The following is a 12,375-nucleotide window of genomic DNA, read 5'->3' on the forward strand; positions in this document are numbered from 1 at the left end:
AACTCTCGTGTCATGGATACTCAGTAAGTAAAAATATGTGTACACAAGGTTCGAGTAATTAATCAGTTCGCTGGGACTGTTCTTCTCTGCCCTGGGCCACAGTCATACAGGAGCTGCCTTTTGAAGTATTGTTGGATCCAATTTGATTAAATCAAATGGGTGCCACAGTCATCAGATGAGATCAGTCCTTAGGAAATAGAGCGAAAACTCAAAGCTAGGAGATAGTTCCTATACTGAAGCTTGGAGAGTTAAGAGAGAAAGGAACAGAATCAACAAGGATCAACTTTAGAGGCAGCCAAGATATGACGGTGAAGAAAATGCTCTCTGGGGTTCAGCAGTATAGGATGAAATTCTGGTTCCACCAACTGTAAGAAAGTGGAGAGGGAAAGTTATACAAGCAACTTAAACCTCAGTTTACTTCTTTGTGAAATTGGGATTAAAAAGAGTAACTAACCCCTGATCTTGTTATGAGGATTAGATTAAATCATGTAACAGTGCCTAACACATCATAAACCCTCGATAAGTATTAGCTGTTATTAATGTGGAGTCTTTAAAATTCTTTAGGGTCCATTTTTTCATAAAGAATCTTTCTCCATGATCAACTGTTTTTCAAGCTGGAAATCTGTAAATTTCACACCAAAGAAAATACAGGGAATCAGTTAAGCCTGGGAGCCAGTGTTTACTCCACGGGTCCTAGGACACACAGATGGGAAACCCATGGGTTGCCAACTTTGCCCAAACAGATCTGTCCCATGAGGTGTCTTCTGAAGCAGTAAGCCCTAGCTAATTTCCTTGTCCCATTTTCTAGATAGCTTTTATAAAATGGGAAAGAAGTTCAAACTCTTCTCCCAATCAGACCTGGAATACAAAAATCCTAATAAAAATAACAAGAAACAAACCACAAAGACTTTTATGCTTCTTCCATTAAAAGCTGCTCTGGGTAGATTAAGCCTCTTTGAAAATGTGCAGAATGGTAGCAGTATCTTGATAAATAAGCCAAGGTTGCAATGTGCTTGTGCTGATAATAAGTAGCATGGAACAACTGCCTCTTCTACAAAACCCTGGGATTTATGTCCAGTCCACCTGCCTCGGAAACTAGAGAATTAACTCATGAAACCCATCCATCAACATGTAGAAAAAGGAATCACAGTATAGAAATGAAATTAGCATAAAATTAGTTAGCTGTAGGACATAAATAAAGGTACTGACATTTTCCTGCATCTTCTATATCAAATGTCTTTGGAGAACTCGCCAAGCTTGGACTCTAGTTGATAGCTCCTGTGATTTATTTCAGCATTTCCTACCATAGGCAGGTTGTTTGCAAAGTCCTTCAAGTATCATTAAGACAAATCAGGAAACACAGATAATTCTTCAGGAGAAGAATATGTTCATAGGAAGACACTGCTTGTAGAGAATATCCACAGTGTTCACTGCAGCCTCCGGAACAGCACATCACCGTATTTATTAAACCATTGGTACAGAGATTACGGCAATCTGACATGGAGCCCTAATGAATTTTTGGCACGTTTGGAAATTGTGACTGTCGTTGCCCAGGGAGCCTCTTAAATCAACCCCCTTTTTACTGCAGTTGCCTTTCCACGGTGTATATCATGTTGAGAAATGGATTACATGATCTGCAGCTTTAACTACTCCGCATTAGTTGATCGCATACTATGAATGCATGTTGCACAATGTATGAATCATAGGGGAGCCAGGATACAGGTGACAGATAATTTAAACATGAAATTGGTGATGCCAGGAAACTTGTAGGAATAGAGTTAGAGAAATAAAGGCAAAAGTCAAGGTAAATGGGTGGGAGAACCCAGGTATTTGGGAATAGATCAAAACTAACATATTAGTGAAGCAAAATATTTAGAAAGAATGCTGTTTCACCATTTAGGGAGGTGATTTTTTTTTATACTACCCTTTGATCATCTTACTGCTTTTTCTTCTCTTCTGCAATCAGATATCCTCCAATTTGTAGACAGACGTTTGGGAGAAAAGGCAATTTAGTTTGATGAAGTCTTACTCTTTAAGATAATCTGCATTTATGATGAAAGATGATCATAAACTTAATTTTCCCAATGTATAGATGCACAGTGTGATGTCAGAAGGTATAGGGGCCAGCTTACCTTCTTTTACGAACTTACTTCAAGATCTGTACAAGTCATTTTACTTAGTATCTCAGCTTTCTTACCTCCAAAATGGGACCGTAATAATCCATCTTTCAAACTCATTGAATAAGAATCAAGAAATATCTTAGATGCTATTCTAACTAGGACGTCGGGGAAACAAGAGGCAGACACCTACAAGGACACCTCAGGGAAAGGGTACTTGTTCTCAGGCTAGAGGTAGACAGAAATTGGAAATGTCAAGGAACATTATTTGAGACAGCCAAAGCATGTCTCCTGTTCAAAGGTCATGTGGTCTCATTCTTTTCTGCAGGTCTGCCCTGTTCCTGCCTTTCTAACTGTGGCATGCTAGTGAGGTCCTCCTAGCTATGGCCCTCAGGGGCTACTCTGGACTAGAATTGATCTCCTGACTTCTTAGCCCACCTAATCTAGAAAGCCACCAAGCCTCCTGACTGCTCTTCAGATGTGTCAAGCTCATTCCCACTTCAGGGACTTTGTGTATTTACTTCTTCCTGAAATGCTCTTCTCCTCTTTGCATGGTTGTTCTTTTGCTTCATTTAAATCTCTGTTCAAATCTCAAAAATCCTTCCTTGACCTCTCCACCTAATATTATACCTTCCTGACCCCTTCTCTCATCTACTTTTGTTTTATTAAATAGTGCCTATCATTATCCAACAAACATTTATTTCTTGGTCCACCTTTCCACTAGAAATCAGGTCACTGACATTGGGAACTTTGTTTTCTTTATCACATTATCACTTTTGCTTAAAACAATGCCTCACACAGTCATTATTGGTGGAGTATATATTTCACAAATGTGTTGTTAAAGAACAAATGCCTAATTTCCCAAGATTTGTAATTGTAAATTTCTAAGACAGTGAAAAGGATCCAGTTTATACTGTCAGAGAAACCACTGCTATCAATTTCTGGCCAGCCTATGAGTTACCATCCTTGGGTCAGCTGCCCACCCTTTGGTCTACTTAAACAGGGTTGAGATGGGGCCACTTTTCATAGTACAGAGTGCAGGTACTTACAGCATCAAGCAGCCAGGTGCCCTAAGGTGGGGCTCAAGTGGTTCAACCATGGTGGCACTTGGGCTTCATGAGGCAGACACAGAGGGGCCATCTCCCTTTGGCTAGAAATGTCAAGGTCAGGAAGTAGGTGAATTCCTCCAGGTACTAGCTCCCTGGCCTCAGTGATACTTTTCCTTAATTTTAATTTTTAAATGTGATCTTTATATATATATTTGTCTTTTTAGGGCCACATCCACGGAATATGGAAGTTCCTAGGCTAGGGGTCAAATCAGAGCTGTAGTAGCTGGCCTACACCACAGCCACAGCAACCCAGGACCCAAGCTGCATCTGTGACCTACACCACAGCTCATGGCAATGCAGGATCCTTAACCCACTGAATGAGGCGAGGGATTGAACTTGCATCCTCATGGATTCTAGTTGGGTTCGTTACCTGCTGCACCATCAAGGGAACTCCCTTATATTAGATTTTTATTAGCAGTTAATAATAATTCATAGTTCATATTTTTGAAATTCCCTATGAGCCTGCCACTTTATGAGCATACTTAGGTACCTTAACTCCTGGACTCCTCATGACCATCCTCTGAGGTGGGGTACTTAGTGTGATTATGATCTTCATGTTGAAGATGAAGAAATGTGAGGAGAGAGAGAAAATGAGGAGTTTCCGTCGTGGCACAGTGGTTAACGAATCCGACTAGGAACCATGAGGTTGCGGGTTCGATCCCTGCCCTTGCTCAGTGGGTTAACGATCTGGTGTTGCCATGAGCTGTGGTGTAGGTCGCAGACGCGGCTCGGATCCCACGTTGCTGTGGCTGTGGCATAGGCTGGCAGCTACAGCTCCTATTAGACCCCTAGCCTGGGAACCTCCATATGCCGAGGGAGCGGCCCAAGAAATAGCAAAAAGACAAAAAAAAAGCTAAAAAAAAAAAAAGAAAAGAAAATGAGTTGCCTGAGATCTCTCAGTGAGTATTTCACAGAACTAGAATTTAAACTCAGGAAATCTGGTTCTACCTCTTCATCTAACAAGATTATTTTATACATTCATTCCCTTGGGAGGCTTAGCAAGAAGTCCTTATTTTTTTAGAAACAAATTTCTGATGGGGTCAATACATGTAGATATGCTTTTAAAATGACAGAATATTCTGTGTAAGCTATTTTTATTAAACAAACATTATAAATATATTAAATATACCTCTGGGTCTGTGCAGTTTCACAAACTTAAGGTCTAGTATTCTCTATGATCTTTGCATCTGTTTTTGTGGATTTAGCCCAGAAATTTACAATTTTTTCTTTTGCCCAGATTGGTGGTTTTCAATTTTAAAAGTTTCCTTTTTTAAAAATAATAAGCAAACATCAAGCAAATTCTTTGCTTCACTTAATACTTTCTCTTTGGATTTTGATAGTACTTCCTAAGCAAAAGCAGAAAGTGTCAGAATCACTTTAAATAAGGTTTCAACTAAGACTAAGGGTAACAAACAATTTTGTTGGCTTTCTTGAACTGAGGTTATAATAAGAATATAAATACATAGGTATAAGATAGATGCTTGAGAAAGAGAGAATTCACTGAACACCCATTACTTAGCATCTTCCATACACATGGCCCCGTGTTAAACACTGGGTGATGTACAATGATGTAATAAAACAACATTCCAAATTCATGTTTCAGACTTTTTTCAGAACCACAAGAACACACTTTAAAAGTCAATATGTGACAGCCAGCCCTGGGTTCCTTTGTAATATATGCAGTACAGGCAGAAGCCAGTAGTTTCATCCCTTGCACCTGTTTTACCCTTGTATCTTTTCACCACTGATTGGTAAATAATTCATGAGGATTTCTCCTCTTTCTCTCTCTCTCTTTTTTTTTTGGTCTTCTTAGGGCCACACCCACAGCATATGGAGCTTCCCAGGCTAGGGGTCCAATCAAAGCTGTAGCCGCCAGCCTTCACCTGAGCCACAGCAACTCGGGATCTGAGCCATGTCTGCGACCTACACCACAGCTCACAGCAACACCGGATCCTTAACCCAATGAGTGAGGCCAGGGATTGAACCTGAATCCTCATGGATGCTAGTAGGGTTCTCTAATCACTGAGCCACGATGGGAACTCCAGATTTTCTAATTTTATTTTTTTGTCTGTTGTCTTTTTAGAGTCGAATTCATGGCATATGGAGGTTCCTAGGCTAGAGGTCACTACACCACAGCCACAGTAACACCAGATCCTTAACCTACTGAGCAGGGCTCAAGATCGAACCTGCATCTTCATGGATACTAGTTGGTTTCATTAACCACTGAGCCACGACAGGAATTCTGGGATTTTTCTCTTTAAAAAGGCTTGAATGCTCCCATTACATTAATTGAAGCAGGTAAGAACTTATCATTGTATTTTATAATAAGGGCTATAGGAGAAAAGGGCCATATTTACAAATACCCATCTATTGACTGCTTGTTTAAGTAGCAGGTTAGTTCTATTCTTATTTTGTTTTACATGTGTGCTTTTTAGAAAAGGCCATAATTTTCTCTGTGGTCTTGATTGCTATCATCTTGGTGAAGTCGTTCAAGGTCGTCATGGTCCATACCCATCAATGGTGCCTGCCTCACAGATTTCCTATGTCAGTAGTACATATCAGTATGATTAATGGTTCAGGATTCATAGTCAAGAATCTGATTGGATAACTGTCATTTCATTTGTTGGAATTTATAATTCAAAAAACATTGATAAAATTGTCCAAGAAGAGGAATGCAAGTCAATTTTACTTATTATAAACAATAAAGCTTGGTAATTTGGTGGCATAAATAGCCTCTGTATTCCAGTGTAGTCCGTGGGCCTCAGGGAGGGGCATTAACTCTTTTCAGTGACTATTCTGCAGCATTAAGTGGTATCTCTGTGATGTGAAAGAGTGTATATATATCACGCTATTTTGAAAGCTTCATCACTGGGAGAATCAGAGTCCATGAGCTCTTCAGTAAAACCTTACTTTTGTCCTATTTCTAACAAGGAGTAGTGATTATTTACTTAGTTAAAAAATATATATATATACACACATACATATTTATTAATTATAAATTTACTTAATTACTTAGAGATGTTCTGTTCTGTAAGAATGATAGATGTTTATTATTTTTTTCTTTTATGGCTGCACCTGTGGCATATGGAAGTTCCCAGGCTAGGGGTTGAAAGGGGGCTGCAGCTGTTAGCTTTGGCATAGCCATAGCAACATCATATCTGAGCCACATCTGCAACCTATCCTGCACCTTGTGGCAATGCTGGATCCTTAACCCACTGAGTGAGGCCAGGGATAGAACCCACATCCTCAGGGATACTAGTTGGGTTCTCAACCCATTGAATTACAATGGGAACTCTGGATACGTATTATTAAAGATAAAGATTATCAAGAAGTTTTCAAAAATCCCCTGAAATCCTACTGTTAAAGATAATTCTCGACCTTAGAGGAAATCTTAGAAGGATAAAAGGGTCTAGAGAATTTTGAAATAGACTCAAGTGTTTTCTAGAAATTTAGTAAAGATAAAAGATATATTTTAAGTCACTGGAGTTTTTTTGGCAATTGTGTTGATATAGATGGTTATCTTTTTGAGAAAAATCAGTTTGTTCTCAACTCTTTATACTTATGTAAATACCAAACATATCAAAGATTTTTTATGGTGAAATTATAATGTTATTATATCTTGATATTTTAAAATCTTGGTTTTAGAAGACCATTTAAAATGTGTCAGAAACTCAGAAATTAAAAAAAGAAAAAACTAAATTTGAATAAAATAGAAAAACTTTAGTATATCAAAAAAGTAGAATACTACAAAATCAAACACAAAATGAAAGGAGAAAACAAAATGGAAAGTAACAACACATGACAAAGAGTTAATTTTGTAACATCCTAAGTGCTTACTTTTAGCAATCAATAAAAATATGACAGAAACCACAATAAAATAATGTACATTGACAAATACTTCTTCCTCAAGAGGGGAAAATCAATCAATAAATTTTTATTAATACCCTAGATATCAATAAGTAAATACTTTACTAGTATTTTTAAAATCCATAGCATATATTCTAGCAGTATACTAGGAAATTCCATTACAATCAACAAATGGAAAGGATTTTATTGTCAATAAGCTCATGAAAGTTAATTGCCTCATTTTTCCAGATTATGTTGTATGTAGTCTATTTACCTGGAAAAGGGATGGGATAAGACCAGTAATGTAACAGATGATTCTACATGAAAGTCCAAGAATGTCTTGGAATTTTCTAGATTTTACATATAAGATAAAATGCTCTGTTTATGAGATTTATTTATAATTTTAATACACAAATAAGTGAATGATCAATGCTGCTCGAAATACAATTTTTGAATACATTCTCATGATGGATATTTATCCCCAAACTACTATGAAACTCAGACTATTATTAAAAAGAACCCTTCCCCCTTTCTTTACACTGAATTCAGGTTCTTGAAGATCCTTCATAATTTCTTCTTTGAGATCAGGTGGTGCTGTTGCATTAAAGTGGCAGGTTTCTGTCAAAAAATCCCAGAGCAGGTCTCCATTTTCATTGCCATCAATAAAACAGTCAGATATGTCCATGGTGGATAGAAGGTCATAACACTCATACTTAATCCCCAACTTGTCCAGCATCTGAGTGAGGTCAGAAGATGTGACATACTGACAGAGGTCATCCCGGGGTAAGCGAGATCCATACTTTTTCCATAGCTTGTCCCAGCCACTGGCTCCTGTGTAGCAGAACAAAGTTCATGCTTTCAATTATTCTTTCCCCCTCCCCACATACCTACTCTGTTAAGCAGGACACTAGATACTTGGAATACAGCAGTGAATTAAAAACAAAAAGATTCTTGCCTTTTGTAGCTCAGTTCAAGGAGTGTAGGGGGTCGGGAAGAGGAAGTTAAATAAGTAAATAAATCAGATTCTACCAAGTGTTAATGGAAAACAGATCAGAGCAAAGAGTAAGGAGGAATGAGACACTGGATGAGTGGCTGCTCTATTTTGAGCGATCACCAACCATCTTTCTAATAATGTCACACTTGAGCAGAGAAATGCCAGCCTGCCATGTAGACATTAGAGGGAGGATTATTCCAGGTAGAAAGAAGAGCAAATGCAAGGGACCTGAAGCAAGAACATGCCAGCAAGCCAATGAGATTGGATTGAGTGAATTAAGAAGAAAGGAAAGAAATGAGGTTAGATGGATGGTGGAGGGGGTAGATTGTATGCTCAATCATATGGGCAAGATGGGAAGCCACTGTAGTGCTATCTAATAGCACTCCTGGCCATGGAGCATGTGAACTGTGGCTAGCATGACTAAGGAAAGGAATTTCAAGTGTACTATGAACTACTATGAAACTCAGACTATTATTAAAAAGAACCCTTCCCCCTTTCTTTACACTGAATTCAGGTTCTTGAAGATCCTTCATAATTTCTTCTTTGAGATCAGGTGGTGCTGTTGCATTAAAGTGGCAGGTTTCTGTCAAAAAATCCCAGAGCAGGTCTCCATTTTAATTTTAATTTTAATTTTAATTCACTTTTTTCTTTTTTTCCTTCTTCCTTTTTTTTCTTTTTTCTTTTTAGGGCTGCACCTGAGGCATATGGAGGTTCCCAGGCTAGGGGTACAATCGGAACTGCAGCTGCTCGCCTAGGCCACAGCCACAGCAACTCTGGATCTGAACTGTGTCTACCCATTCTAAATGTAATAGTTTGTGTCCACTAACCCCAAACTCCCCATCCATCCCACTCCCTCCCCCTTCCCCCTTGGCAACCACAAGTCTGTTCTCCATGTTTGTGAGTCTGTTTCTGTTTTGTAGATAGGTTCCTTTGTGCCATATTTTAGGTTCCACAGATAAGTGGTATCACATGGTATTTGACTTTCTATTTCTAACTTACTTAGTATGAAAATCTCTAATTGTATAGTTGAAAGTTCACAGAACACTGGAAACCAGCTATAATGAAAAAAATAAAAAACATTATAAAAAAGGGCTAATGACACTGTAAATTAATAAAACCACTCTGAAGAATGAAAAAAAAATCTCTAATTGCATCCAGGAGGCATATTTTTAAATGTATCATCAGGCATCTGGTTTTGGAAATAGCAAATTGTGATACCTGTTGGACATTCAGGCAGTGATAGAAGGAAAATAGTTGTTTGTGTTAGCCTGGTTAAGAGGAAAGGATCTAAAAGTAAGCACTGAAATAGAAAGAAAGAACACAGCAAATAGAGCAAATACTATGATAGTTTACTCATTCCAAAGATGGGGTCGCCTCTCATGTCTATACACTTTCAAAATGCTGCCTTGGACTGCAACAGGTAGGTTGATTCCTAACAGTTTTGTCCTCAACTTCATAAGATATTTCAGCAATGTCTATTGTATTTAATTAAAAACCAGGCCCCGTATAGAAGCTAAGAGATGAAGCATTGGAAGGGAGAGAAATATAGGTTAGACTCTTCTGACAGTTCATGAATGATAAGGTTTTTTTATTTTACTGTCTCATCCATAAGATGGGGATAACTATACTTACCCCAAATGCAACTGCAAATATGAAACAAGATAAATGAAGTGAATCATTGCACGACGGCAAGCACATGGCCAATGTGTAGTAAGTACTTACAAAATAAATGAACATTGTATAGAATTAACTTGATAATGTATTTCTACTAGTTGTAATCTTGAGACTGTGAAAAAACAAACTTGCTGTTCAGAAATCTCTAGGAATAATAATAAAGCTAAAGAAGAGCATCTATTTATAGACCTTCTGATATGCAAATATATCAGTGGATATGTACACAGTGGATACAGTGCAGTAATTAAGAATGGTCTCTAAAGCCTAATGTGCTGAGTGTGAAGCCTAGCTTTTCCTCCTACTAGCTTAGGGAACCTGTGCCCCAGTTTTGTCACCTGTAAATCAGGGATAATAACAGAATATAGTCATAGCATTTTTCCAAGGATTCACTAAGTTAATAAGGTAGGGCACTTAGAACCAAGACTGGCACAAAAACATTGCCAAAGTGTTAGGAAATTAAGTTGGATTTGGACAAAGCGATATAAGAGCAAACCTATATTTTCTATGAGTATCCGGGATTAAAAATCACGATTTCGAAGTCATGAACATTTTAGGTTCTGAAAGCTGCTTTATGATATAATGAAAGTAATCAGACTCTTCCAGAAAGTATACAAACACTACATAGCCACACAGTTTTGCATATAATTATAGGATGTTGAGGTCATCCACAGGCTTGGCTAAAGTCTCCTGATTTAACTCAACAAAAGAGAATATCCAAGGCCGAAAATGGTAAATAATAAATAGCCCAGATAATTGATGTTCCACTGGTATTTCAGAAGAGGAAGTGATACCTGTAGGATAAGCTCTAGGAGAAGGTAAAATTGGAAAGAAGCAGAAAAAGATGAAACCTCAGTTCAATGAAAAAAAAATGAGGCCATGAGTATGTATTAAAAAATCTTTCATTCCAAAAATAGTGATTGTCTGCCCAAATAAGAATTTGCCTACAAACAAGACTTTACAAGAAAACAGATATTTCAGTGTTTGAGGAGAGGCTCTGTTATCATCATCATTATTATTTTAGACCTGGCAGAGGAAAAAGAACCAATACTAATTGCGGAGAATTTGCTGGTGTCAGTGTTATGTGACTTGGTGCCATTTCTGAGCTAAGCAATTATACACTTTCTGACTAATGCGTTATCATAATGGCTCTCAGTGGGCACAACATATAGTTTTACTTTTGTTTTCAACATGATATAAACCAGATCCTTTTTTTCCCCACTGTATTAAAAATAACACACCATGATTTGCCTCCTTCCTTAGATAAGGAGAGAGCATGACAGAAAACTTCATTGATCTTCTTCTGGCTAATCTCCCTTAACCAGATAAGTTGCATTTTAATTAGCAACTCTCCCAACTAATCCCTAGCTACTACATTTGCAGAAAAAATACACCATTGACATTATTTTAGGGTGTGATACTCTTCATTTAAAAAATATCCACATCTTCCTATTACTCTTCTTTTTCATCCCCAAATCAAATCTTTTATCTTTATAATCATCAACTTCTGCTCATGATAAATAAATGAATGTTTACTGAGCTGAGCTAATTCTTTAATGGATACTTAGAAACCTGAGGAAAGCTTCTTTTCCCTCAAGCAACATGAATTCAAATAGGCTGACCAGTAAAATACTGTCGTTTAATTATGATTTCAATTTCTCTTCCTTTTCCTAATTAGTTTCACTTGCCTACCCTTCATTGCTTTTGTCTGCCTATTTCAGTGTGTACTGTGTATGTGTGTGTGCATACATGATATGCATTTCTTCTTTATCGAATTTTTTATTCCTGTTTATTAAATCCATCTTCACATCTCCAGAACTTTCTATTTTCTCTGATTCTATGTCTCTCATGCAGTAAGTTGTAGCTAAAACATGGTCTCTTTTTTGGATGGCCACTCAGAACTAGTTGTAGTTAGGATATTATGAAACAGAAATAATAAACTATTATTCAGTTCAATTCAAACATATTCACTGGGTTTCTTCTTCTAGGTGACAAGGGCTTTACAAAGACCTGGAGCTAGAGAAAAGAGGCAGAGCCCTCTGTTCTCCAGGAATTCTCCTTATACTCTCCATATGCCTCTGATAGGAAATTAGCACATTGCTGAAAGTGATTACATCTCTGAGTCCTCCCTTAGATTAGGAGCCTTTCAAAGGCAGAGGAGGAGTGGGAGTTCCCTTGTGGCTCAGTGGGTTAAATACCTGGCATTGTCACTGCAGTAGCTTTGGTTACTATAGTGGCATGGGTTTGATTCCTGGCCTGGTAACTTCCGCATGCCATGGGTGCAACCAAAAAAAAAAAAAAGGGGGGAGGGAGGAATAATAGTCATAGACATCTTTGCAACCTCACAGCTTAGCAGTGACTGATTATAGGAGCTCAATAAAAGCTGAATGAATCAAATTTATACCAAGACTATCCTATGAAGCCAGCTCAGGCTCAGGACTGAGAGTACAGGCTGTGTATTTGAATATGCTGAACACACCTGACACTTTAACCATGCTAGGTGCCCTGTATAATTAAATCCAGAGACTGACCTCACATTTCATTATTTTACAACCTAATAAATTACAAAAATGGATGTCCATATGGTGCTCAAATAACTGAGTAATTTGGTCTATTCAGAGAGATAACTCGGCCACTC

The 12,375-nt window shown here is 37.9% G+C and overlaps 1 protein-coding gene across 1 annotated transcript in view; it reads right to left on the reverse strand.

The window, feature by feature from the left end:
• Positions 1–6,930: 6,930 nt before the first annotated feature.
• HNMT (histamine N-methyltransferase) overlaps positions 6,931–12,375 on the reverse strand; it is a 35,145-nt gene continuing 29,700 nt past the window's right edge. Inside the window, 1 exon segment of the mRNA XM_047772022.1 lies at positions 6,931–7,903. Coding sequence (XP_047627978.1) covers positions 7,548–7,903 — 356 coding nt within the window. The 3' untranslated portion in view covers positions 6,931–7,547.

Source organism: Phacochoerus africanus, chromosome 3 (assembly GCF_016906955.1).
Source record: "Phacochoerus africanus isolate WHEZ1 chromosome 3, ROS_Pafr_v1, whole genome shotgun sequence".
Lineage (NCBI taxonomy): Eukaryota > Metazoa > Chordata > Mammalia > Artiodactyla > Suidae > Phacochoerus > Phacochoerus africanus.